The sequence below is a fragment of the Pelophylax lessonae genome (genome assembly GCF_965119305.1).
Source record: "Pelophylax lessonae genome assembly, chromosome: 7".
NCBI lineage: Eukaryota > Metazoa > Chordata > Amphibia > Anura > Ranidae > Pelophylax > Pelophylax lessonae.
In genome coordinates, this window is record NC_138774.1 from 287800466 (window position 1) to 287827537 (window position 27072).

At 42.4% G+C, this 27072-nt stretch overlaps 1 protein-coding gene across 1 annotated transcript in view; it reads left to right on the top strand.

Moving 5' to 3' along the window:
* Window positions 1-27072, top strand: part of MORN5 (MORN repeat containing 5) — a 74213-nt gene that overhangs the window by 43468 nt on the left and 3673 nt on the right. The window contains exon 5 of the mRNA XM_082263965.1: window positions 5972-6086. Within this exon, the coding sequence (XP_082120091.1) occupies window positions 5972-6086 (115 nt within the window). The remainder of the gene's footprint in view (window positions 1-5971; window positions 6087-27072) is intronic.

The window sequence follows — 27072 nt, forward strand, 5'->3', positions numbered from 1 at the left end:
GGCTGAGGGTTCTCAGGAAGCCTGAGGACACTGTGGGAAGTTGAGGGGTACTATGAGAGCTGGGAGGAACTGTGAAAGGTAGAGGGGCACTGTGGGGGCTGAGGGTTCTCAGGAAGCCTGAGGGCACAGTGGGGAGTTGAGAAGCACTATGGGAGCTGGGAGGCACTGTGAGAGGTAGAGGGACACTGTGGGAGCTGAGGGTGCTCAGGAAGCCTGTGGGCACTGTGGGAAGTTGAGGGGCACTATGGGAGCTGGGAGGCACTGTGAGAGGTAGAGGGACACTGTGGGAGCTGAGGGTTCTCAGGAAGCCTGAGGACACTGTGGGAAGTTGAGGGGTACTATGAGAGCTGGGAGGAACTGTGAAAGGTAGAGGGGCACTGTGGGGGCTGAGGGTTCTCAGGAAGCCTGAGGGCACAGTGGGGAGTTAAGAAGCACTATGGGAGCTGGGAGGCACTGTGAGAGGTAGAGGGACACTGTGGGAGCTGAGGGTGCTCAGGAAGCCTGTGGGCACTGTGGGAAGTTGAGGGGCACTATGGGAGCTGGGAGGCACTGTGAGAGGTAGAGGGACACTGTGGGAGCTGAGGGTTCTCAGGAAGCCTGAAGACACTGTGGGAAGTTGAGGGGTATTATGGGAGCTGGGAGGCACTGTGAGAGGTAGAGGGACACTGTGGGAGCTGAGGGTTGTCAGGAAGCCTGAGGAAACTGTGGGAAGTTGAGGGGCACTATGGGAGCTGGGAGGCCTTGTGGAAGGTTAGGAGATAAGCAGCTAGTTGGAGGCCTGGGAGGAAGGAGGCCATGGTCCAGGGCTTAAAAACGACTGAACTAAACTAAGGGTAATGTTTATTAGAGCCGGTTAACCAACTTGCTTAGAAATGACTGTGGATTGTTTACATAAACCATTGGGGATTAGTCTGGCCCTTGAATAGGAACTTCAGTCCACTTAATTATCCCCTTAACTCAATTATCCCCTTAACTTCCCCCCATGAAGTCCCAACTGTGCTGCCATTTTTTGATTGTTTAGCATGTGTACAGATGCACTGATGGGCTTTAGGAACCAGGAAGAGCCCAGCGGTGCGTCTGTTTTACACACATGCACACGGACCTCCTTGACTTTGCCGTCCTTATGCACATATGTAAGGAATCCTGCACATTTGCGGGTGTTCTGAAGGTCTCTGCTGGATCCTAAAGCCCAGCAGATCCCTTTAACCTTCTGCTTTATATTTATTTATATAAAATTCTGATTTGTGTGTGAATTTGGATATGAATTTCTGCTGACTTTCTATAAAAACCTAATTTGTTGCTATGTCTGATAGGCTCTGCGTAGCATCCCAGACTTTCACCACACATATGTATTTCACATGGTAAAATTTTTTGAATGTATCGTTTTCAATGAAAAAAAATAAAACCTTTAAAAATGAAATATACGAAACTAAACGAATTTCAACGAAATTCCATACATCTGAATAACCAAAAATGTATCCAAATTTATGTTCGGACCGAAAATTAATTGCTCATGTCTAGCTAGTTGGGTTGGGGTTGTGGGTTGTTTTGAGGAAGAGGTTTTTTGTCATTTTTTTGTCATTTATGTATGTTCTACTATACTGCGAATATGTGTAGTATTTTATTTATATTTTTTGTTACATATAAAATAAATGTTTTTACATAAATTGTGTTGATGATGCCTTTTTGAGTGGAATTGTTCAGCACCGATATAGCCCACCATTCTTTAAAAAATGTTGCCACATGTCTAGCTAGTTATATACAGTGGTGGTTTCCATACGGAGTCACCAGATATCGGTGTATTCTATATATAGTTGCACTCCTTACAAATATAGTCCCATATACGCAGATAAAATAAAGTCTGTTATGCTCAGAAGTACGAAAATAAGTATACAGTATTCAGATAATATACACTGCCTGGCCAAAAAAATAGTCGCCACATGGAATTACCTAAGCAACTAACTAAACTAAGCATGCAGTAGCGATCCTTTTGGATAGTTACTGTATGTGCCCAAAGAATAAGGTCAGCTGACGACCTGAATATACTGAATGACCAGATTATTCCATTAATGGATTTTTTCTTCCCTGATGGCACGGGCATATTTCACAGGAAAGGATTATGTGTGGGGGTGATACTAGATATGTGTCATGCCATCCCCCAAAAAAATTGGTAGTACAAAAAAGAGAAAATGGCCCCAGTGGGTTTTTTGCGAGGCGTTCACATATAGGGAGTAGCAAACAAATAAAGTATAAACATATAAAATTGCAAATATTTATTAAACATTTAAAAGAAAGAAAGAGGCTGAGTAGAACAAGCCATACTCAAAATCTCATAAAATTTACATATCATTTCAAATGACAACAAGGTACAGATGTCTGTGAAAACACGGTTACCAAATCAACTAAACGGCACAGTAGTACCTATTAGGTGGTGATTCGAACCAAGCAGTCCCAACATGTTTCAAAATCCTAAGATGATTTCTTCATCAGGGGAGGGGGTAACACAGAGTTGTGATAAGTATATGTGTAGGTATCAACAAAGAATCAAGCATCGGGGACGGTCCCGCTGGCATAGGTGGGACTTACCTGCGGAGATGGTGGACCCGGGCGCCCGGGGGGGGCTGGGGCATACACCTGGTGTGTCTTCCCCCACGGTCTTTTCCTCTCCTCCTCTCGGCTTTCGTCTCTTCCTATAACCTTCTTTGTTCCCTCTGGACCTTCCCCCTACTCCCTCTCACTGCCCATCACCTCCCCCTCCCCCTTTTTTCTTCCTTTTTATTTATTTTTTTCTCTCTCTATTCTTTTCTTTTTTCCCTAACCCTCCTGGTATTGACGTGTTGGAGAGCCCGACTGTGATCGATCCCATAGGCGGGTCGGGCTGCTCCATTCGTCTGTATATGCACTCAGGGGAGGACTGGGAAGGGGGGCAGGGTGGCAACTGCCCCCCGGGCCGCCCTGATGCCGGGTAAAAAGGCCGAACTCAGGGCTGGATAAATGTAGAGGCTAGACACTGTATACAGCTGCCGGTCGCTGCTACACAATGTTATATTTACAGAGCTGAAGCGGAGCGGTATGAGTGTGCAGAGTACGCTCCTGCACCCGGCCTGCACCCGATAGGAGCTTCCTAGGCCCTGCCTGGCGTGGTATCATGTATTTTTGTTAAACCTCCTTTGTTGCTATGAACATTGAATTATGTTACCACATTGCATCATGTTTGTCTTGCTTCATAACATCAATATCCATTATAAAACCAGGTGGGCACGAATGGTGAGCAGATTGGATGGTTCAATGGGACACTTAATTGAACTTGCCCCCCAGGCCTAAGGCTGCCAGCCCTCCCCTGTATGCACTGCTACCTCCTCTTTGATTGTTCCCCACATGGTTACAATATGTGTCCCATGCTCAGGACACCTTTACCTGCCTCGTCATTGTACAACGTGTTAATGTTATTATTCAAAATGTTTCTGTTCTTTTTTCATGCGCTCCTAGAGCAAAGTTTGTAAACCCCTTTTTCTTACATTTGAATAGACTATTTTGATGGAAAAAAAAGAATCAAGCATCAAGGTGTCCCATAGGCCATATAGGGATCCCCAAGTGATCAAGAATCCCCCAAGGGGGGGGAGAGAGATGGGGGTTCACAGCGTGTGTGGGAAGGATTTCCCTTGTATAGCATGTAGTCCAAGGCCCCGATTATAGGTTAAATCATGATCCAATGGGAAAAGGGGTATCGGTATTAGTGCCAGGGAAAGTGCGAAGAGTGCTGCATCATGCCCCCCAACAGTCTCACCAGGATCACCCACAAAGGATAAGGGGATCACCGTTCCCCCAGGTAGCTATTCCATATGGGGAAGGTCAAGAGATGCTCACAGTGGTTGACCGTATCTCTCAGTCCCAAAGAGCTAAATGGTAGCCAGGTAGCATGAGACATAATTTTCACACATGGATTGGCCACCACAGAGTCCAGGACTTAACCCCATTGAGAATCTTTGGTATGTGCTGGAGAAGGCTTTGCGCAGTGGTCCGACTCTCCCATCATCAATACAAGATCTTGGTGAAAAATTAATGCAACACTGGACGGAAATAAAGCTTGTGACATTGCAGAAGCTCATCGAAACAATGCTACAGCAAATGTGTGCCGTAATCAAAGCCAACGAAATATTAGAGTGTGTGATTTTTTTTTTTTTTTTTTTAGCCAGGCAGTATGTGTGTAAAAAGCTACATTTGTTGCCAAAAAAAAAAAAAATTAAAATAAAAAATTGGAATTTAGAGTCTGAAATGTGATTCAATCACAAACACAGATATGAATCCCAGATGTTCGCTATAAGGTTTCCAGATACACTATCTTGACAGACATAAAAATAAGCATTCATACAATAAATAATCCACCTAATTTACAGCTGTTGATGCAGTACTGAATTAGGCAGCTTTAGCCAGCCACCCCAGAAGCCACTATGTTCCTCAAGTTGTAGAACTTGCATATGCTAGAAAGGTAGTAGATCCGTCAATTTGCCACATAGGATACACAGATATCTGGTGACTCCGTATGGTAACCACCATTGTATATAAATAGCTACACATGTGCAATTCATTTCGGTCCGAATATAAATTTGAATGAATTTTTAGTTATTCAGATGTATCGAATTTAGTTGAAATTCATTTCGTTTAGTTTTGTATGTTCGCTTACTAACAAATTCCAAATGATCGAAAATTATTAGAATTCAGATCGGTCCAAAAATGATCCACTGATTCGAATACTGTGTGAATTCGATAGCTGGTTGTTAGGGAGCGAGACGGGAAGCCAGCCACCACGTCCTTAGCAACTGATGACTCGTGAGCTGTCAGCAGGATTCCCCACTGACAGCTGAATGAAAACAGAATTGCCAGCAAATAAAAATTTAGAAAAAAACAGCGTGGGGTCCCTCTTCAGGTCTGGTATGGATTTTAGGAGAAAGTGTTTTAAAAAATGGCGTGGGGTCGCCCCAAAAAATTCTTAACAGACCCTTATCCAAGCATGCAGCCCAGCAGGCCAGGAAAGGGGGGAGACGAGCAAGCACCCCCCCTCCTGAACCATGCCAGGCTACATGCCCTCAACATGAGGGGGGGGGGTGCTTTGAGGCCAAGCACCATATCCCCATGTTGATGGGGACAAGGGCCTCTTCCCCACAACCCTGGCCCGGTGGTTGTGGGGGTGCCGGGGTGACTTAGCAGAATCTGGGAGAATCTGGAATCTCCCCTATGTGGATCCAAGACAAAAAGAGAGAGAAGACCAAGATCCATACAGGGTTGCTTCACCCTACAAAGCCTGCAGCCATCAAAGTGTTTAGCAATTCCACTGGACTCAATCATCTGCATTTTTGCCCATATCTAGATTATCGCAGCAGCTCGTGTAATCCGATTGCGCCAATCTCCCCCCCTAATCTCCCCTATGTGAATGAGTAGGGGGTACATAGTACCCCCTACTCATTCACCAAAAAGAAAGTCAAAGTTAATAAAAACATAACACCAATTTTTGACAAATCCTTTATTAAAAAAACAAAAAGTAAATGTCCCCTGAAGTACTTTGTAGATCCAATGTCAATCATGATGAACGCCGGGTGTCGACCCGAAAAAAAAAGAGCTCTGCACTGGACAAAGGCTCCCTGACAGCTTCGCTGCCTGAAAGTTTCTAAATAACTAAGGGGCGGGGCCATCCGATTACATCACCAGGTGACCCCACCCCCTTGTGACATCATCGATCACGGGCATGCTCTGTTCTTGCATTATCTGAACGTAATTATATTATCCATCATGGTATTGTAAAGTTTGTTCTATCTGCATATATGGGACTCAGAATTTGTAAAAGGTTGAGAAAGGCCGATCTAGATAATTCTCAGTGACCTTTCCAGGTCCATTTGTCAATGTTTTGATGTCTCTTCTACCCTAATTTTGGTATTTGAATCACTAAATACCTGCACTTTTTTGTTTTTTACAGATGATGATGAACATGAGTGGATAATTCGGACCTGTCGAAAGGGATGGGACGAAATTACAGGATACAAACCTAAACATGACCCAACAACAACAACTACTATCTCGACATCATCTCAGTAGTTTGGTAAGCAATGCTCATAAATGTACGAACTGATCTTCCGAATATTGAAAATCAAAAATACCACCAAATGTATGTTGTCCAAGTACAATAAATATGCCATTTTCATACAATTCTTGAAGTGTATCAAGTGTATTAAATACACCTATATTATGTATTAGGTATTGTGCACCTAAACAATGGAAAAAACAATGTGGCTTGGCCATTGGTAAACGTGCTACTGTGCATTGGTGGCCACTGGTGATGTGCTCCCTTACATTGGACAACATTGGACCAGTGTTTAGTGCAATGATCACTTGCTGGTCAGTGGAGAAAGGTCCCCTAAGTTGAAGATCAGAGGAAGTGGTGTCCTCTTGGATTGGTGGTAAGTTGGGCCAGGACCCCCTTACCTTGGTGGTCAGTGGAAAGAATGCCTCCCTTACAGACAGATAAAAATCTCGCTGGTATCAGCAGATACTTATGTAGCAGTTGCTAGAGCGGTTCAGGTAAATTTAGTTCTTTAGCTCTACTATAAATATTGGAGCAATGTGTGATTATTTGCTCTACTATAAATTTTGGAGCGATGTGTGATTATTTTTTGGCTTTTCTGGGTCTCACTGGCTGCAGGCACAACTGCTTCGCCCTGCCTTCTAGTGGATTCTAGAATCTAGTGGGCTGGAAAAGGCAGACCCTGGGCCTGAATATTCATGTGGTCTCAGCCAATACCCTGGGAAGAGGATGTCCAGTAAGTGGTCGAGGAGTACATAAATAGTCTAGGGCCTGAAGCAACAGGGTTCTTGTCCAGGAGGGCCATTCTGGGCACAATAGCTGAAGTCTGCAGGAGTTCATCGAGGTGTTAGATCAGTGGGAGCTGAGAGCCTACTTTCTGAGAGGAGCTGGAGCCATATCAAAAGGGGGCTCACTGAGGATCTGGCCTGGGAGCTCACGGGAGAAGTGTCTGGCCAGTATTGGCTGGAGGTATCCAAGTACACAGAGACATTGTGAGTATGGGCCAGAGTATAGGATCCTAGTGACTGTTCGCTGCCCTAACCCTTTGAATATCTGCTCCAGTGTTGCTGAATTGGGACTGCTCCTGTACTTGGTGTCCCTAAATGAATTCTTCTCCTATTGTCAGTCAAGAGGGCAATTATCCCGAAGAGTATAGTCAAGGCAGGCAGAGAGTGTCCATCTGCTACCTTGTGTTGTAAATTTGGAGCATCCCAAAACTCATCCCGCATCCCAACCAAGTTCAACGAGCGTTCAAACTTAAAAAGACATTCCCTTCCTGGTTAATGAGTTGTGAGACTGTCTGTGCTGTGTGCCTGGCTGCCTTTACACCCACTTGGGAAGAGAACCTGGGAAAAATCTGCAGGACCCATCAGGGGTATGAGCTACACTTACCTTATAGATAAAGAGAAAGGCTTTACTGGTCCCGTGTACTAGCTCTGACAAGGGATGTTGGTGCTTGAACTATTCAGGCACAGTCAGGTATGAGATCAATCTGGTCTGTTCAATATACCACTAAAATAGTTTTGTTTTAAGTGCTTTAAAAATACCTGTTGATCCTGCCAGATATCTTATGAACCAATAACTTGCCTGTCTGTTCTGGCAGGTATCCGTTATATTTTCTCAGCTGTCTCAGTAGAGTACAGACCCCCCCCCCCTTTATGTTGTAAGGAAGAGAAGTCAGGGATGTGTTTTGTAACCTTGTCCTGGGTGGAAAACACAACTGCTCTTCCATAGATACAGAACATCCATTCTCAACCAGGGTTCAATAGAAGCCTAAGGTTCTTACAGAGATTGCCAGGGGTTCCTTGAGCCTGAAACTGATAAACTTTCCATTTGATGGTGCCTGTATAGTTCCAGGACAATGCCACAAATGGACACTAGGAGTGGATCAGTCTTCCACATTTGAGTCGTGTATGACTATGTTAGCAGAGCAAGAGAATGTCACCAGCCCACCAAGGATCTCCAGAACGAGTCCAAAGCTTTATTTCTGCGATCACATCATTACAGCAGATAGCAATGTTTTGGAGCCACACAGGACACCTTCATCAGGTATGTGACAAAGTGTGATAGAGAACAGAAATTGGATGATTCTTCAAATATTTTCTGTTCTGTATCACACTTTGTCACATTCCTGATGAAGGTGTCCTGTGTGGCTCCGAAACATTGCTATCTGCTGTAACAATTTGATCGTTGAAATAAAGCTTTGGACTTGTTTTGAAGATCCTTGTTGTGCTGGTGACATTCTCTTGCTCTGACTAGACACGGTTCCAGCCGGTGGTCGCTTCAGCGCCCACTTATATGCACAGCCATTTCTACAGGAACGTGTGCGTTGGGAGTAGTGTGTTGTGACCATTTTAGCAGGCTCCTATTTCTTGTAGAAATAGAAAGAGCTAGCCTGACCGCCACACACTTCGCCTGGCTCGAGTGGTTAGCACGTAAAAGCAGCCTCAGCTCCATTTATCCAGACCAAATCCCCGACTTTTTTCACCCCTGCCCCGGGGCTTAATCATGGAGGCAGGGTGAAACGCTTTCTTTTACCTGCTAACCACTCAGGCCAGGCGAGTTGTGCGGTGGCCTGGCTATCTCTTCCTATTTCTGCAGCCTGCTTTGGGTCTGGACAGACCTCTCTTCAGCCAGCACCCTCACTAGACAGCAGCATCCAACTCCTCAGACCTTGTTAGCCTGAGCGGAGACCAAACTAGGAAAACCCAAACTACAAAAAATTTGACTTTTTGTGGGTCCTATTTCTCTTATGTCCTCTGACGGTTGCCGCCCACTCATACAGTCTTCACTACTGGGTATTGGTCCTATCCATAGGAGTAAGCTAGGCAGAAGATTTTGTTAGAAAAAATTCACAAAACCTTGTATAGACACACCTACAGGGGGCTGTCCCTCTGGTTCAATACCCCCCTGCTAGCAGCATTCCCAATTCAGTTTGTCTTTTGCCTAGTTAGGAGTAGGCAGGCTTCCCTTGGCTGGGGCAGCGGTCTCAGCCTTTCTTCTTCTTCTTATTTTTTATTGCTGAATTTGGTTTTGTCCATTTGCAACGTCCTCCCTTTGAGAACATCCGGGAGATTCCTCTGCCGGTGCAGTCACGGAAAGTTGCCTTTCTGGTGGCGATCACATCTGCTCGCAGAGTGTCGTCTCTGTCGTGACGCTCTCCCTACCTGGTTGTACATAGGGACAAAGTGGTCTTGCGACCTCATCAATCCTTTCTTCCGAAAGTGGTTTCGGATTTCCATCTCTACGAGGACATTGTCTTGCCTTCGCTGTGTGCGAAGCCTAAGCATCCTTAGGAGTTTGCTTTGCATTCCTTGGATGTGGTGAGGGCGATTAGGCTTTACCTCTCGTCTCCTGAATCCTTCAGACTGTCGGATTCTCTTTTTGTCCTTCCTGAGGGAACTCGGAAGGGTACGGCTTGCGTCTGCGGCAACCATTTCTAAATGGATCAGACAGACGATTGTGCAGGCCTATTCAATTAGGGAATGTGTTCCTCCTTTCCCCGTCACGGCGCACTCTACCAGAGCGGTTAGTGCGTCTTGGGCCTTCCGCCATCAGGCGTCGGTGTCCCAGGCGTGCAAAGCGGCGACCTGGTCGTCCGTGCATACCTTTACTAAATTTTACAAACTTGATGTTCTGGCATCGGCAGATGCCTCTTTTGGCCTCCTTGGGGGAGACATGGCGGTTTTTAGCCTGTCTCCTCCTGTTGGGGTTTTTTCCCCTTGGTTGTTTTGTTTTCCTGGGTTTGTTCGCTCCTGTTGAGCTTTCTTGCTGCCCAGTGTTTTTACCTTTCTGGTTCAGATAAGGTTCTTTTCTCTGACCTGGGTGCTGCGTTGCCTTTTAGATGGTTACGTCTCCCACCCCTCACATCTACACTGCTTTGGGACATCCCAGTAGTGAAGACTGTATGAGTGGGCGGCGACTGTCAGAGGACGTAAGAGAAAATAATTTTACGGTAAGCTCTTACAACAATTCTATTTTTTTTTGTAGTTTGGGTTTTTCTTTCTACCCTCTGGAATATGTGATAGTCTTTGCTTGAGTTCCCTTTATCACCATAAGGATACTGTATATCCATCCCAAAGGGTTATATTAATCCATTGAACAATTAATGAATGCTTGGCTTGGGATCAAGTGGGTCTACACATGCGCTTTCTTTGGAATCAAGAGTATCTATACTTTAACAATTTAAATGGCAAGGGTGGGATTTTTCTGCCCTGTGTCCCTTCCATCGCTTGTCTACTCCCTAGCCCTGTGTCCACCCAGGGAGTGGTTCGGGGCTGTGCTGGCTGTTGTACACACATATGACATATAAACTACACATGACATGTAACCACTACCATTCCATCTTGAGGTAGGCGACTCGGTCTGCAAAACATGCCGATGTTCAAGAAAAAGCTGCTCTATCTATCACTACATCATTAAGCAATATATACCGGACTACCAATTGTATGGCAGTAATTTGTAGTGTATGTTTGGTTGGTGAAAGATTGTAGGCTCTCCATCTGGACTGGAATTTAGGGCCATTTGGTTCAACACTATTTAAAAATGTTGTCATTGAAGGAGAAGTCTGGCCAAAGCTACTTCTCCTATAGCTCACAGGAGTGCACTATTCCTCCCACTGATACCAACGATGGGGCACTATTCCCCCCACTGATACCAACGATGGGGCACTATTCCCCCCACAGATACCAACGATGGGGCACTATTCCCCCCACTGATACCAACAATGGGACACTATTCCCCCCACTGATACCAACGATGGGGCACTATTCCCCCCCACTGATACCAATGATGGGGCACTATTCCTCCCACTGATACCAATGATGGGGCACTATTCCTCCAATGTATACCAATGATGGGGCAATATTCTTCCTCATTGATACCAATGATGGGGCACTATTCCTTCCACTGATACCAATGATGGGGCACTATTCCTCCCACTGATACCAACGATGGGGCACTATTCCTCCCACTGATACCAACGATAGGGCACTATTCCTCCCACTGATACCAACGATGGGGCACTATTCCTCCCACTGATACCAAGTCTGGTGCACAATTCCTCCCACTAACACCAACGATGAGGCAATATTGTTCCCACAACTGACCATAGGAGCTATGTAATTTTTTTTACTCCCACCTACAATGGGGCATCCAGTGCCCATCAGTGCTCCCTATACCTGCCGCCTGTCATTGCCCATAAGTGCTGCCTCTTAGTGCCCATCAAAGCCACCTATCAGTGCTGCCTATCAGTGCCCATTAGTGCCTCCTCATCAGTGCCCATAAGTGCCGCCCCATCAGTGGCCATCAGTGCAGCCTATCAGTGCCAATCAGCGCACATCAGTGAAGGAGAAAAATTACTTTTTTAAAAAAAAATTCGGACTGAAACTAAGAAACATTTTTCTGTCTTTTTTGTTTTCTTTAGCAAAAAATGAAAAAAAAAAACCCCAAAAGAAAGCTCAATTTGTGTTGAAAAAAATGGGTACAGTGTTGCATGACAGCGCAACTGTCATTCAAAATGTGACAGCACCTAAGCTGAAAATTGGCCTGGGCAGAAAGAGGGTAAGGGTGCCGGTATTGAAGCCGTTATAAAAAAAAAGTTTGCAGACTCCCTGCATTACATTATTGAGTTTAGAAGCACAAGCATTTTTCATGATACTATGATATACCTTGTAAAACGATATCAGCCTTTAATGGTACCGTCTGCCCATAATCATTTCTTTGCTTGTTGAGGGCTTGTTTATTCTGTGTTATCCTACCCACCATGTAATAAGTGTGTTAGGATTTATTATAGCCCCTCAGGATTTTCTTTTGAGAAAATCAGAATGCGTAGACCTTGACCCTAATGAAATTGGAAACCTTCCTCTAAATCACCCCGCAGTCCATATCCTCGTAGAGGAAGAACCTCTGCTGACCTTACATCCAACATCCCTGAGCTCTCGGAATTAGCCAGCGCTGATTTTAATAATTTAGTCATTTCAAAAAATACAACTTTTTAAACAGCGACATCATTTTTTAATTAGTGTTGTCTGCGGCGAGAGGTTTCGCTGCGTGAGTCTGGTGATTTGAACTCTAAATCCAAGCGAGCTGAATTTTTTGACAGGCTAATCCTATAATTTCAGGGTAAATCCTCGCAGAGTAGAAGGAGCAATGTCTTATCGCTGAATAGGCCACCATAAATATTATAGGGCTTACACAGCGCAGGAAAAGTACACCCGCCAGTCACTACAATTATTTATTCCTCTAACAAATGGACATATCAGAGGGGAGGAATAAATCAAAAACAGAGGCCGTCTGACATAAATAAAGATTTAAAGATAGGAGTTCATCACAACTAAAGATAATTGGCGAATTTCAGTCGAAATTGATCTTGCTGCAAAATTGCAGATTTTGCACTCGCTAAAATTTTGCCTAAATTGCCCTCTTATTTTAAATTCCAGAGCTGCAAAGTAAATTTAGTAAAACTTGAAGATCTTGATTATAAATGCTGTGATGATAAAAAATAAAATCCTCAAAAAAACAAATCATTATCAATCATTAATATTATAATCATTATAATTATTATATTATAATATGTTATTATAATATTATTATAATATAATTATAATAATAATTATTATTGTTGTACAATATAATATAATAATATTGTAATATATAAATATAATATATAACATATATGTTGTTATAATTGTAATAATATTGTTATATTGTTATTATATTATTATTGTTATTATAATATGTTATTATAATGTTAGATAAGAATCTTTTTTTTTTAAAACACAGACTAAGACCCGGTCCACACTAGCGCGACTTGACAAGTCGCTCTCCCTCGCAGTCCATTGACTGCTACAGGACCTGTTCTAATAGGAGCGACACAAGTCGCCCCGACTTAGAAAAAGGGTCCTGTACTACTTCGGGGGACCTCGGAGCGACTTGCATAGCCTTCCATTATGTGAAGTCCATGCAAGTCGCTCCGAAGTCGTGGTGCATGGGAATGCACAAGTTGCCCCCGAAGTAGTACAGAGTCGTGTCGCCCCAGTGTGAACCGACTCTTACACCTGGTGCAAAAAAAAGTGCACAGGGTGTACGCATGGACCTCCTCCGAAGAGGCAGTGCCCTTACCCTGATCCTCCGGGGCACAAGGCTCCTGACAGGGACTGAGGTCCTCACTGGTCTACCTATCCAAAGCCAGGTGGGCCCCGTTCTCTGGGAGGTCCGCTGAAACAGACCAACCCCAACTACTAGGTTGGGCTCCCCCAAAGGGAGGACCCCATGAGTGAGGGGGAACTAAGCCAGAAGGCCAACTCCACCCTCTCCCAAGACTTTCAGGGCAGGCCTGAGGACCCACACCCTACTAATCAAACTGTGAATAAAGTGTACCGTGCAACAACGAAAAAAAAAAATGTGACAAAACACACAGTGGGAAAAAGGGAAGTGGAGAAGCGCATAGTGCAATATTATGGAAGGCCCTTTGGCCAGGAAAGAACAATTCCTCTGGTCCTGGCCAAAAGGCCTGGCCCTAGAGGCAGGTGCGAAGAAAGTGTGATGGTGCAGTGACCATGGTGCCGAAAAAGCTCAAGGCAAGCGTCCTCACCAGTGAGGTTTACAGCACCCCTGGACTGCCACCCCAGGGGCACATACACCACAGACTTTTTTCACAGCCCAGCCTTCTGCCAGACCAGTGCCTCTCCATTCCACAGGAAGGTATCAGAACTTAGGGAGAGCCTACTGGGGACAAGCCTTGTGCACAAGGTCAGATTCAACCCAGGAGGAAAAAGGCTAACCCACCTTTCCCACCTAATTAAAAAAATAAAACCTAGATAACAAGTGCTCAGGCTAAGCCATGTAAAACTTAGGTATTAGGTAAAGGACTGGTCATGAGAATAAAAGTCAATATAAAGTTTATAAATATATATTGAGAGTCAGTGATGACAAATAAGAACCAGGGACACTTAGGGCAAAGGAAGCTCTTCTCAGGCGTGAAAGCCAACTATGGAGAAATGATGAACAAAAGCAGAAAAGCGCCTCTAAGTGTAATAACTTTATTACAAGATGATAACAGTGATGACAATTACCAATCACATGATATGAGTAGGATAAAGGCTCATCTGTGGTGTAGAGTGAACGTCCTTCCCACCTAAATACATCAGTGAAATACTAATTGACTCCCCAATTGGCGAAGGGAGTCAGGGTTCTTTCCCGAACAACTGATAAGAACAGATGCTACATTTAGTAACGTAGTAGTAGTTAAGGTTGAATTAAGACAATAGTCCATCCAGTTCAACCTGTGTAGGTGTGTGTGGATGTATTCATACCCCTGAATGTTTTTATCCTTGAGATGTACGTCCAAGAGTCTTTTGAAAGTAGCCATACTCCCTGCAGTTACCACTATTTGTGGTAGAGAATTCCACAGTCTTGTAGCCCTTACTGTATAGAACCCCCTGCTTAGTCTGAGGTTAAATCGCTTCTCCTCTAATCGCATTGTATGCCATCGTGTCTTCATACATTCTTTGCGACTGAACAGTTTTTTTTCTATGTTGATATCACCATTGAGGTATTTATAAATTGCTATCATGTCCCCTCTCATGCGTCTCTTCTTCAGGGAGAATAAATCAAGCGCTTGTAAGCGCTCATCATAATTAAGGTCCTCCAATCCCCTAATCAGTTTAGTTGCCCTTCTCTGGACTCTTTCCAGCTCCAACACATCCCTCCTGAGGACTGGCGACCAGAACTGGACAGAATACTCCAGATGCGGTCAGACCAGAGTTTTATAAAGTGGAAGGATTATAGTTTTATCTCTGGAATACATCCCTTTCCTTATACATGCCAAAATTCTGCCGGCTTTGGCAGCTGCAGCTTGACATTGCATGCTATTGTGAAGTCTATCTTCTACTAAGACTCCCAGATCTTTCTCCATTTTTGAATCCCTCAGAGTTCCCCCCCCCCCCCTAAAGTGTATTGTGCTTTTATGTTTTTTGTCCCCAAATGCAATACCTTACACTTCTCCACATTAAACCTCATTTGCCATGTAGTTGCCCTCTCTGTGATTTTTTTCAGGTCACTCTGTAGAATTCTTGCCTCACTATGTGAAGTTATTGTCCTGCTCAATTTTGTGTCATCTGCAAAAACTGATATTGAGTTACTGATCCCGTCCTCAATGCTATTTATGAATAAATTTAACAAGATTGGTCCCAGGACTGAGCCTTGGGGGACCCCACTTTCCACTTCAGTCCAGTCTGAGTATACATTGTTTATTGCCACCCTTTGGACACGCCCCTTTTACCAGTTCTGTATCCAAGAGCAGACCTTTTGGTCGATGCCTGCAGACCTTAATTTATATATTAAGAGTTTGTGGGGGACTGGATCTTAGCTGAAAGGCCGAAAATCGGTTTTAATATAATTTTTGATGATTTTTTTTTTTTTTTTAAGATAGAAAACAAAATACACTAAAAAAAGACTAAGAAAAAAAACAACTGAAAGGTCCAAAGATTATCTGTATATTTTTAAAATATATTTTGAGGATTTTTTCTTAGGAAAGAAAGAAATTAAAATACACAAAATAAAGATTAAAAAACTGAAAGGTCAAAAGACTATCTTTATATTTTTAAAATCATTTTTGAGGTTTTATAGAAATAAAGAAAACAAAATACACAAAAAAGATTTAAAAAAACAACTGAAAGGTCCAAAGACTATCTGTATATTTTTAAAATAATTTGTATCTAATTTTCTAAATCTTTTTTTTAAAAGATTAAAAAAAAAACAACTGAAAGGTCCAAAGACTATCTGTATATTTTAAAATAATTTGTATCTAATTTTTTTAATCCTTTTTTTTCGTGTAGTTTGTTTTCTTTCTTTCTTTCTGAAAAAAAAAAAAAAATATATATTCTGAAGGTTTCCTCTTCAGCTCCAATCTGAATCTTTCTGCACTGCTTCAGGCTTTGGGTGCCGGCAGTTTACGGAGCCAACCACATTCCACCACACAGAACGAAAGAAACAAGCCTCTGCACGCTGATGAAATCACATAGATCCTGGTTTATTGGAACTGACGACCACAATAACAGTCCCCACCCATGGGACCCCCTCCCTAAAGCTTTTCACCCAACAGGGATCACTGGCAGAGTGGTTGTGCAAGGACCCGTATCTGAACCTGCAACCTCTGCCTGTATCTCTTCTTACTGTGCCACCTGAGATGCTGGACAGTCACCCCTGAACAATTTGGACAATCTTACCTTGTTTCTAATGAACCTTGAACTCTTCGCTCCTTCCATGAACTTCTTGTTTAAACCATGACTTTGCTCTTCCTGTTTGCCAGATTATTGTGCTCTTTACAGGCAATATCTCGCTTTTGTCACTTCTGCTGCTGTCTGTTTCTTCGCTACCACTAGTTAGCTTTGGGTGTCAGCAGTTTACGGAGCCAACCACATTCCGCCACACAGAACGAAAGAAACAAGCCTCTGCACGCTGATGAAATCACATAGGTCCTGGTTTATTGGAACTGACGACCACAATAACAGTCCCCACCCATGGGACCCCCTCCCTAAAGCATTTCACCCAACAGGGATCACTGGCAGAGTGGTTGTGCAAGGACCCGTATCTGAACCTGCAACCTCTGCCTGTATCTCTTCTTACTGTGCCACCTGAGATGCTGGACAGCCACCCCTGAACAATTTGGACAATCTTACCTTGTTTCTAATGAACCTTGAACTCTTCGCTCCTTCCATGAACTTCTTGTTTAAACCATGACTTTGCTCTTCCTGTTTGCCAGATTAGTGTGCTCTTTACAGGCAATATCTCGCTTTTTTCACTTCTGCTGCTGTCTGTTTCTTCGCTTCCACTAGTTAGCGACCTTTGGCTTGCTCTTTGACTACACTTCTGCTTAATTTCAACCTACAACCACTTATTACGGACCTTTGGCTTGTTTGGTGACTAAGCTTATGTTTGACCCTGCTATATCTGCTACTGGACCCCGGATTGCTCACCTTCTGGTGGGGGATCCTGAGGACCGTGACCTGGTACTAACATAAGCAAAAACCATCTCCACCATCAGGAGCTCTGGTGAATACTGATTAGTACTTAGACTCTGCACCTCAGGTGAACCTGCGTCATCCACCAGAGTGACCTGCTTGTATACCCCTCCTGCTTACCAGTGGGTGCTGCTTCACTGCTTTAGCTACTGGCCTATGAGCCTGACTCCAGACCGTGTCAATTTCAAGAAGCTCAAAGATGAACTTGAGTCCACCAAGAGCAACGCTGAGGAGGAAAACAGGTACTTGAAGTCAAGAAGCTCAAGGATGCATCGGAAACCCACCAAAAGCAATGTTGAGGAGAAAATAAAGGTACTTAAAGAAGAAGCCTTGTGCTTATCTGCTACTAAACCCCGGCTTGCTCGCCTCCTCGGGGTGGGGGGGGGCGATCCTGAGGTCCATGACCTGGTACTAACATGCAGCAAAACCCATCTCCACCATCAGGAGCTCTGGTGAACACCGGTTAGTTCTTGGACCCCGCGCCTCTGGTGAGCCCACATCCCCGGCCTAGGTGACCTGCTAGTATGCTTATCCTGCTATTCAGTGGGAACCTCTTTTCTGCTATGGCTACTGGTCTCCAAGCCTGACCCCTGATTGTGACAGGTTTTCAGTTGCAATAAACCAGGAACGATGTGCCGTTATCAGTGTGCAGCCACTTGTTTTTTTGTCTTCCGATGTCAATAATGTTCATATTTTATACCTGTCCAATAAGTGACATCATTTAGATAAGTACCGGCAGTTCCATCAAATGTAACTTTATTTAATACACAAATAAGACATCTTACAATTCACAACATTGAAAGTATATATAACAAAACAGACAATCTTAAAAAAAAAAGTGCTTGCACATTTTTCTTTCTTTTTTTTTTATAAATAAATAGTACATTTGGAGTATTCTTTATTTACCTAATTAGATGTCAACCAAGAAATGCTTGACATTGACACACGATAACAGAATGGTTCGTTTTGAGATCGCTTTGGTGATGATCTGAACAAGAACAAGATTTCCATTCTCTTGGTGAAGACTCTGAGGAAGGCCAAACCTTAAGCTGACTTTATCCTGGTTTATTTATGTTTTACTTTACCATCAACTGCCACGTAGCTTATGAATAGTCACCCTTCCAATCATTTTATGATTCAAGCAAAGTGTATTCAGACAGATTCACTGCTGGCTAAACAAAATTAGACATCATTAGGATAATGAGTAATTCGATGTACCCTGCCTTATTTTGCTCGCTGTGCAATTTAGAGGCTTTAAATCACTGTAGTTTGACATCATTACTTTAAAAATGAAGGTATTTCAATGTTTCTGAGACCCTCGTAAGCAGGTTTGGCTAGTGAACCATGGCCAAGTGTGTGACTTCCTCCTTACTGCAGACCACTGGTGTCCAACTTATGGCCCGAGGGCTCATGCGACCCTTTGGTGTTTGGAGTGTAGCCCTTGGATCCCAGCAGTCAGTAGGGTGAATGGGAGCATTGATTCCCTTTGGAAGTGATCTTTTACGGAAGAGCCCTGGACTATTGTGAAAGAATTTTAGAAAACAAAAAAAGTCAGAATTTTGAGTTTAAAGGTTAGAATTCTGAGATTATAAAAGTCTGACTTGGAATTGTGATTTTTCATCTCAGAATTCCGACTTCGAAATTCAGAATTCTGACCTTGAAACTCAGAATTTTGACTTTTAATCTCAGAATTTTGACTGTGACACAAAGAATTTTGACTTTGGAACTCAGAATTTTGACTGTGACACAAAGAATTTTGACTTTGGAACTCAGAATTCTGCCTTTTAAGTTTAGAATTCTACACAAAATTGTGACTTTTAACATCAGAATTTTGACTTTGACACTAAGAATTGTGTCTTTTGAAACTCCGAATTTCTTTTTTTTAAGCGCAGAATTCTTAACTTTATTCTCAAAATTCTTATTTTTGAGTGTAGATTTCTAAATTTGAAGCACAGAATTGTGACTTTTAACATCAGAATTTTGACATTGACACTAAGAATTGTGTCTTTGAAACTCAGAATTATTTTTTTTTAAGCGCAGAATTCTTAATTATAATCTCAAAATCCTTACTTTTGACTGTATATTTCTAAATTTTAGGCACAGAATTGTGACTTTTAACATCAAAAATTTGACTTTGACACTAAGAATTGTGAAACTCAGAATTCTTTTTTAAAGTGCAGAATTCTTAATTTTAATCTCAAAATCCTTACTTTTGACTGTAGATTTCTAAATTTGAAGCACAGAATTGTGACTTTTACCATCAGAATTTTGACTTTGACACTAAGAATTGTGAAACTCAGAATTCTTTTTTTTAATCTCAAAATTCTTACTTTAGAGTGTAGATTTCCACATTTTAGGCACAGAATTCTGACTTTTAACATCGGAATTTTGACTTTGACACTAAGAATTGTGTCTTTGAATTATTTTTTGTAAGCGCAGAATTCTTAATTTTATTCCCAAAATTCTTACTTTTGAGTGTAGATTTCTAAATTTAAAAGTCAGAATTCTGTGCTTCAATCTCAGAGTTCTTGCTTTTAGTCTCCTTTCACACATGAGCGATCCGAATCGTGACCTGAATCGGCACGATTCTGCCCGCTATCTAAAATTGTGGAAAATCGCAGGACCCTTGTGCAATGCCATTACTTCTTAATGGAACCCCAATCACTGCGTGACGGTAAACCGCAATGCACGATGCTGTCGCTCTAAAGAAGCTCCTGCTCCTTTTTGAGCAACAAGTGTCACGCATTGCGATTTACTGGAGTGCAGCATGATTTATCCCAAGGTAATCACGGCAAAATCGTGCCACGATTGGGGTGCCATTAAGAAGTAATGCCATCGCACAAGCGTTGCACAATTTGCCGCGATTTAGAACTGTGGGCAGAATCGCGGCGATTACGCCCACGATTCAGATCGCTCAGATGTGAACAGAGCCTTAAACTCAGAATTCTGAAATTGGAACTCCCGTCACAGAATTCTTACTTTTAATCTCAGAATTCTAACATTTAAGCGTACATTTCTCAATATGAAAAACTTAATTCTGACTTTTAATCTCAGTATTCAGAATTCCGTTCTCAGAATTTTGACTCTTAAGCACAACATTTTTACTTTAATTGCAGAATTCTGACTTTTAAGTGTAGATTTCTAAATTTGAAACACAAAATTCTGACTTTTAATCTCAGAATTTTGACTTTGAAACTAAGAATTTTGACTTTGGAACTCAGAATTCTGGCTTTTATGTGCAGAATTCTGGCTTTTAAGTGCAGATTTCTAAATATGAAGCTCAGAATTCTGACTTCTAATCTCAAAATTTTGACGTTCAACTTAAGAATTTAGATTTTGGAATTCTGGCTTTTAGGTGCCGAATTCTGACTTTTAAACGTAGATTCCTAAATATAAAGCACAGAATTCTGACTTTTAAACAGAGTTCAGACTTTTAAAGTCAGAATATGTTTAAAGTGCCTTTAAGAATGGCCCCAGGGCTCTTCTCCAATTTTTAGAACTATCTTGTAACCTATCCCCAGTCCCTGCCCGTGTCCTGCAGTATGTCCCCAGTCTTAGGATACACCTGCTGTAGGTCTGCAGTCTTTGAACATCTCTGAACATAGTCTTCTGTAGTATTACATAGACCAAATGTTTTGTGTAGCCACTTGGGACTGCCAATGAGGTCACATTCCCCCCCCCCCGTCTACTTTGTAACTCGGCCTCTATTGTTATAGACCATTTGAGTGTATGCAGAAATACTGTTTCCCCGCCGGGGCAGAAAGGGTGGGAGAATGCCATTGTGATATATCAGTGATCTCCAAACTATGGCCCTCCAGCTGTTGCAGAACTAAATGTCCCATGAGGCATTGTAAAACTCTGACATTCACAGACATGACTAGGCATGATGGGATTTGTAGTTCCTGAACAACTGGAGGGCCATAGTTTGAAGACCCCACTGCTACATCTAATGCCTAGATGATCTGATTGTTCAGTGCAGCTCTGTGTGTGTTTGCAAAACCAGCTGGTCATTGGTAATGCTAGGCAACCAGAGCAACGCTGATTTTTCAAAATTAAAGCAATGTGGCGTAGTTCCCCACACAATCAGATACTATGGGCTAACGTAAAATTACATATATGATGCAGTCACTGTCATGTTTTTTCTCCCCGTGTAATATAGTTTTATTACCTATTGATCCTGCTAGTTTATTATTTTTTGCAGAGGACAATGTATTTCCTTCTACAGGGAAATTAGGGTGGAGTAGTCTTTGATGGACATGTAGTTTGAAATAGACATTAGTTACATAACAAACAAGTTGAATCCCAACTACAGCTAACACATTTTAAGCAGCAACAGCTTTTTTTTTTTAATTCTTGTAGAAAAAAGCTCAAAAAGTGTGACCTTGTCACCACAGGGCAGGTTTCCTGATGGTGACGACAGTGGTCCATCCCTGTGCAATGTGTGTTGAACCAACCACTTGTAATCTCCTTTGGAAGTTCATGGAAGGTTGTATGAACAGTAAACCAGACACTGGTCTGCTGCAGCAGAGTAATAGAATCAGACTGGTAACAGAAGATTATAGATTTCTATGTTTTTGTCCACTGTTTATTTTAGGTTGAAGATATGTACCCTTTTTATAGTGAATGTTGGTGTCCCTGCTCCTTTACACAGAAGCTGTGGCCTTGATTTGGACATTCAAGTGTTTATGTATCCCTAACAAGCAGTAACTGAGCTTGAAAAAAAAGCCCTCACTGACCTCTTGATGCAGGTACTGTGGAGCTCACCCTGCTTACCGCTCCAGTAGGGACTCTGCAGCACAGCTCCCCCTGCGAAACCAACCCTAGCAGTGACTCGGCAGCTTAGCTCACTCTGGCTTTACCCTGCAAGCATTGATTCAGAAGCTCAGCTCTCCCTTGCAGCGCAGCAACCTTCTGGCCTTCATCATCCCCACCAATCACTGCAGCACCCCAACACACTTCGTGTGGTGAACCTAATTAACTCAGAGAAAGGGATTTTACAGCAAATTCAAAAAATCCTATTTTCTCTTACGTTCATTGAAGGAAGCAGCAGAGATCTTGATGTCTGAATGTTTTTTTGAAGTTAGTGCCATAACCCAATGGTCAAAGTTTAAGCTCATTGAAGGATACAGTGGAGATCTTGAGCATTGACTGTTGGGTTATGGCACCACCTTCTAAAAACAACAGTCAGAGATCAAGATTTCCAGGTCTTTGATCTTGAAGGTGGTGCCATAAGCCAGTGGTCAGGGGTCAAGATCTCTGTTGTGTCCTGCAATGAAATTCAAGAAAGTTATTTTAGGGCGAGTCTAAAAAAAAAAAATCCTATATCCTCTTATGTTTAGGACACAGAGGAGATCTTGATCTCTGACTATATTGGTTTTTTTTTTAAGGTAGCGCCATAACCCAATAGTCAGAGATCAAGATCTCCGCTTTGTCCTTCAAAAAACTCAGAGAAAGAGATTTTACGATGAGTACAACAAAAAAATTCTCCTACGTTCATTGGAGGATTGGTGGACACAGCAGAAATCTTGATGTCTGACTGTTGCTTTTTCAGGTGGGGCCATAACCCAATGATCAGGGATCAAGTTCATTGAAGGACACAGTAGTGATCTTGACCATTGACTGTTGGGTTATGGTGCTACTTTAAAAAAAACAACAGTCAGAAATCAAGATTGACGCGGTGTTCTTCAATGACTTCAGAGAAAGGGATTTTGATATTGAAGGTGGTGCCATAACCCAACGATCAGAGATCAAGATCCCCATTGTGTCCTTCAAAGAACATAGAAAAGGGGATTTTACGGTGAGTAAAAAAAAAAAAAAAATCTTTTACATTCCTTGAAGGACACAGCAGAGATCTTGATGTTTGACGGTTATTTTATGCAGGTTGTTGCCATAACCTAATGGTCAAAGATCAAGTTCATTAAAGGACACAGTGGTAATCTTGATCATTGACTGCTGGGTTATGGCTTCAGTGTCAAAAAACAACAGTCAGAGATCAAGTTTTACAGGATTTTGATCTTGAAGGTGGTGCCATAACCCAGCAGTCAGAGAGAAAGATCTCAGCTGTGTCCTTCAAATAACTCATAAACTCCTATGTCTGATGGTTATTTTTTGCAGGTGGTGCAAAGAGATCAAATTAATTGAAGGACTGATGATCTTGATCTTTGACTGTTGGGTTATGGCACCACTGTCAAAAAACAGTCAGAAATCAAGATTTCCAGGATTTTAATCTTAAAGGTGGTGCCATAACCCAATGGTCAGAGAAATTTCAGGAAAAAGGAATTTCACAGGAGGTACGAAAAAAAATCCTATTTTTTTCTTATGTTCTTTAAATGACACAGAGGAGATCTTGATCTCTGACCATTGTTTTTTTTTGTTTAAGGTGGCGCCATAACCCAACCCAATCTTAAAGTTGGCGCCATAGCCCAACCCAATCTTAAAGGTGGTGCCATAACCCAATGTTCAGAGGTCAAGATCTCTGTTGTGTCCTTCAATGAACTTCAACAAAGGAATTTCACAGGAGTTACGAAAGAAATCCTATTTTCCCTTATGTTCTTTGAAGGACACAGAAGAGATCTTCATGTCTGGCCATTGTTTTTTGTGAAGGTAGCGCCATAACCCAGCAGTCAGAGATCAAGATCTCTGCTGTGTCCTTCAAAGAACACAGAGAAAGGGATTTTACGATGAGTAAAAAAAATTAAAAAAATTATCTTATGTTTATTGAAGGACACAGCAGAGATTATGCAGGTGGTGCCATAACCCAATAGTCAAAGGAATTTCGGGAAGAAGGAATTTCACGGGAGGTACAAAACAAAAAACCCTATTTTCTTATTTTATGTTCTTTGAAGGACACAGAAGAGATCTTGATCTCTGACCGTCGTTTTTTTGTAGAGGGCCCCATAACCCAACAGTCAGAGATAGCTTTCAGACAGATCCCCAGAAAAATGGCACACTTATACTTGGGATCCCCAGGAAAAATTGTGTGCTGCTCTCCTTGCTTAGAATAGAATGTATGGATGAAGCAACCCACCAATGTGTTGAAGTTCCAACGCATTTCGGGAGTTAAGCCCCTTTATCAAGGCCAGAAAAAAAAAAAAGATTGTTTGTCCTTGCATTGGATGGAAGATCTGGGTAAGAATCTATTAAAATGTATTCTGTAAATCACAAGCTTACAGGCACACTCGTCAACAGCTGGTATTTGTAGCCCCTTGCTTAGAATATCCGTCAAGCTTGGCAATAAAATAGGACAGTATTAAAATAAGCAGTCCTTACGATTGCTTGAGCTGCATGTATCTTATTCATCGGCTATATTTACACACCTGAAAATCTTGGCAACGAAAGAGTGTCGGTAAACGAACTTGTAAAGTGTGATTCTCATTACAATCAATTCATCATTTACATAATTATTCAACCTTTTTCTGCACAAGTATGACATAATTATGCAGAGTTTTCAGCTAATTACAGCGCTCTGTTTTTCAGCTGATCACCGGTTTATTTGAAGAACATTGTGTGTCATGAAATATATCCGTTGAATGTCAAAAACACGGCAGAAATGTCGTTTCCTATTGAAAGGCATCATTGTGTAATGTACAACGCCATTGGGCGTCACTGGTGGGGGAGTCCATTATATGAAAAGAGAGCTCTTAGCAGTCGCTGTGTTTATATTTAGAGTTTCTTTGAATGTAGCTTTAGACATGTAGATACCATAGGAAAGGATAACACGATACTTAAATATGTTTTATTTTCTTTAGTCAGTCATTGGCAAATAGGCTAGACACCCATTGCCGAGTGACAGTAGCGCCTGCGAGATCCACAGCTACATGAATATAGCTGTTTATAGTCTCTGTTTTTGAAAGAAATATTTTGCCTGAAAGACCAAATGTTAATTCACTCGGGTACAAAGCTCTTCTTGTATAGGGAACGTCTATGGAATACAGAAGATCAGTAAAACATTTATGAGGTGTGCCTCTTGTGTATTGTAATCATGGACATCATTGATGATGGGAGGAAGGAAGGCGCTACGGGACCTTGATGTGAAAGAGGAACAGTTGCCTCCTTTCCCTGTCTCCTCTCACTCTAAAGCTGAATGTGACATAACGCAGAAGAAGAAACCTGCAGGATAAATTGGTGCACAGATGCAGAGTGGCTTCCCTTTCATTATTTTAATATTATGGTCATGAAGTTGACTGCAAACCCCTAAAAGCCTGCCTCCAGAGCAGTTGGGAGTTGGAGTGCCTGTAGCGGTGATGGAGAATGGCTTCCCTTTCATTATTTCAATATTATCGTCATGAAGTTGACTGCAAACCCCTAAAAGCCTGCCTCCAGAGGAGTTGGGAGTTGGAGTGCCTGTAGCGGTGATGGATAGTGGCTTCCCTTTCATTATTTCAATATAATGGTCATGAAGTTGACTGCAAACCCCTAAAACCCTGCCTCCAGAGGAGTTGGGGAGCCTGTAGCAGCCGGATGATAACAGTCTGTAGCCTCGCCTACTGCTTAGGTCCCTATGCAAAGAAATCTGTAGTCCATGGAGGTAGAGTGCATGCAAAGGGCAGCAATAATGCAGTGACTACAGGGAATAGATATAGTTACACTATATTGTCAAAAGTATAGGGACGCCTGCCTTTACACACATAAACTTGAATGGCATCCCAGTCTTAGTCCGTAGGGTTCAATATTGAATTGGACCACCCTTTGCAGTTATAAGAGCTTCAACTCTTCTGGGAAGGCTGTCCACAAGGTTTAGGGGTATGTCTTTGGGAATGCTTGACCATTCTTCCAGAAGCCTGTTTGTGAGGTCAGGCACTGATGTGGACAAGAATGCCTGGCTCACAGTCTCTGCTCTAATTCATCCCAAAGGTGTTCTGTCGGATTGAGGTCAGGCCAGTCAAGTTCCTCCACCCCAAACTCACTCATCCATGTCTTTATAGACCTTGCTTTGTGCACTGGTGCACAGTCGTGTTGGAACAGGAAGGGGCCATCCCCAAACTGTTCCGACAAAGTTGGGAGCATGAAATTGCCCAAAATGTCTTGGTATGCGGACACCTTAATAGTTCCCATCACTGAAACTAAGGGGCCAAACCCAACCCCTGAAAAACAACCCCACACCATAATCCCCCCTCCACCAAATGATTTGGACCACTGCACAAAGCAAGGTCCATAAAGACATGGATGAGCGAGTTTGGGGTGGAGGAACTTGACTGGCCTGCACAGAGTCCTAACCTCAACCCAATAGAACACCATTGGAATGAATTAGAGCGGAGACTCGAGCCAGGCCTTCTTTCCAAAATCAGTGCCTGACCTCACAAATGTACTTTTGGAAGAATGGTCAAACATTCCCATAGACACACTCCTAAACCTTGTGGGCAGCCTTCCCAGAAGAGTTGAAGCTGTTATAGTGGCAAAGGGTGGGCCAACTCAATATTGAAGCCTACAGAATAAAACTAGGATGCTATTAAAGTTTGAATGCGTGTAAAGGCAGGTGTCCCAATACTTTTGACAGTATAGTGTAATTGTTACAGTAATGAAGGTTGCAGCAAATCAAGGGGTATGCTAGCAGGATCACCAGGTACAAATACAATGTTACGGGGGTATTTGTAAAACAAACAGTGCTGTCTAAATGGTTTGGGCAGCCTGCATAATATATCTGTTTACCTTTTGACCATAGTTTTATGAATTAATGAAGTGAAGTTATTTCTCTCATTGTCTTTCTGATCTATTCTTTTTTATCCTCTCTGCATTCCCTTCCAATTTTCCAAAATTATTTCTCATTCATCATGACTATCCATAGATTGTAATCTCACTGAAAGTTAATGCTAGAAGCAGTAAAGGCCTATGGTCATAGAGTCCAGAATTTTTCTTTTAACTAAATGATGGAATAGGGGGCCAGCATGTTTCAGGGGTTGACACCCCCTTCATCAGGGCTTCTAAATGATATGACCTCAATAATGGCTGGACTTTATTAATACTTATATGTGT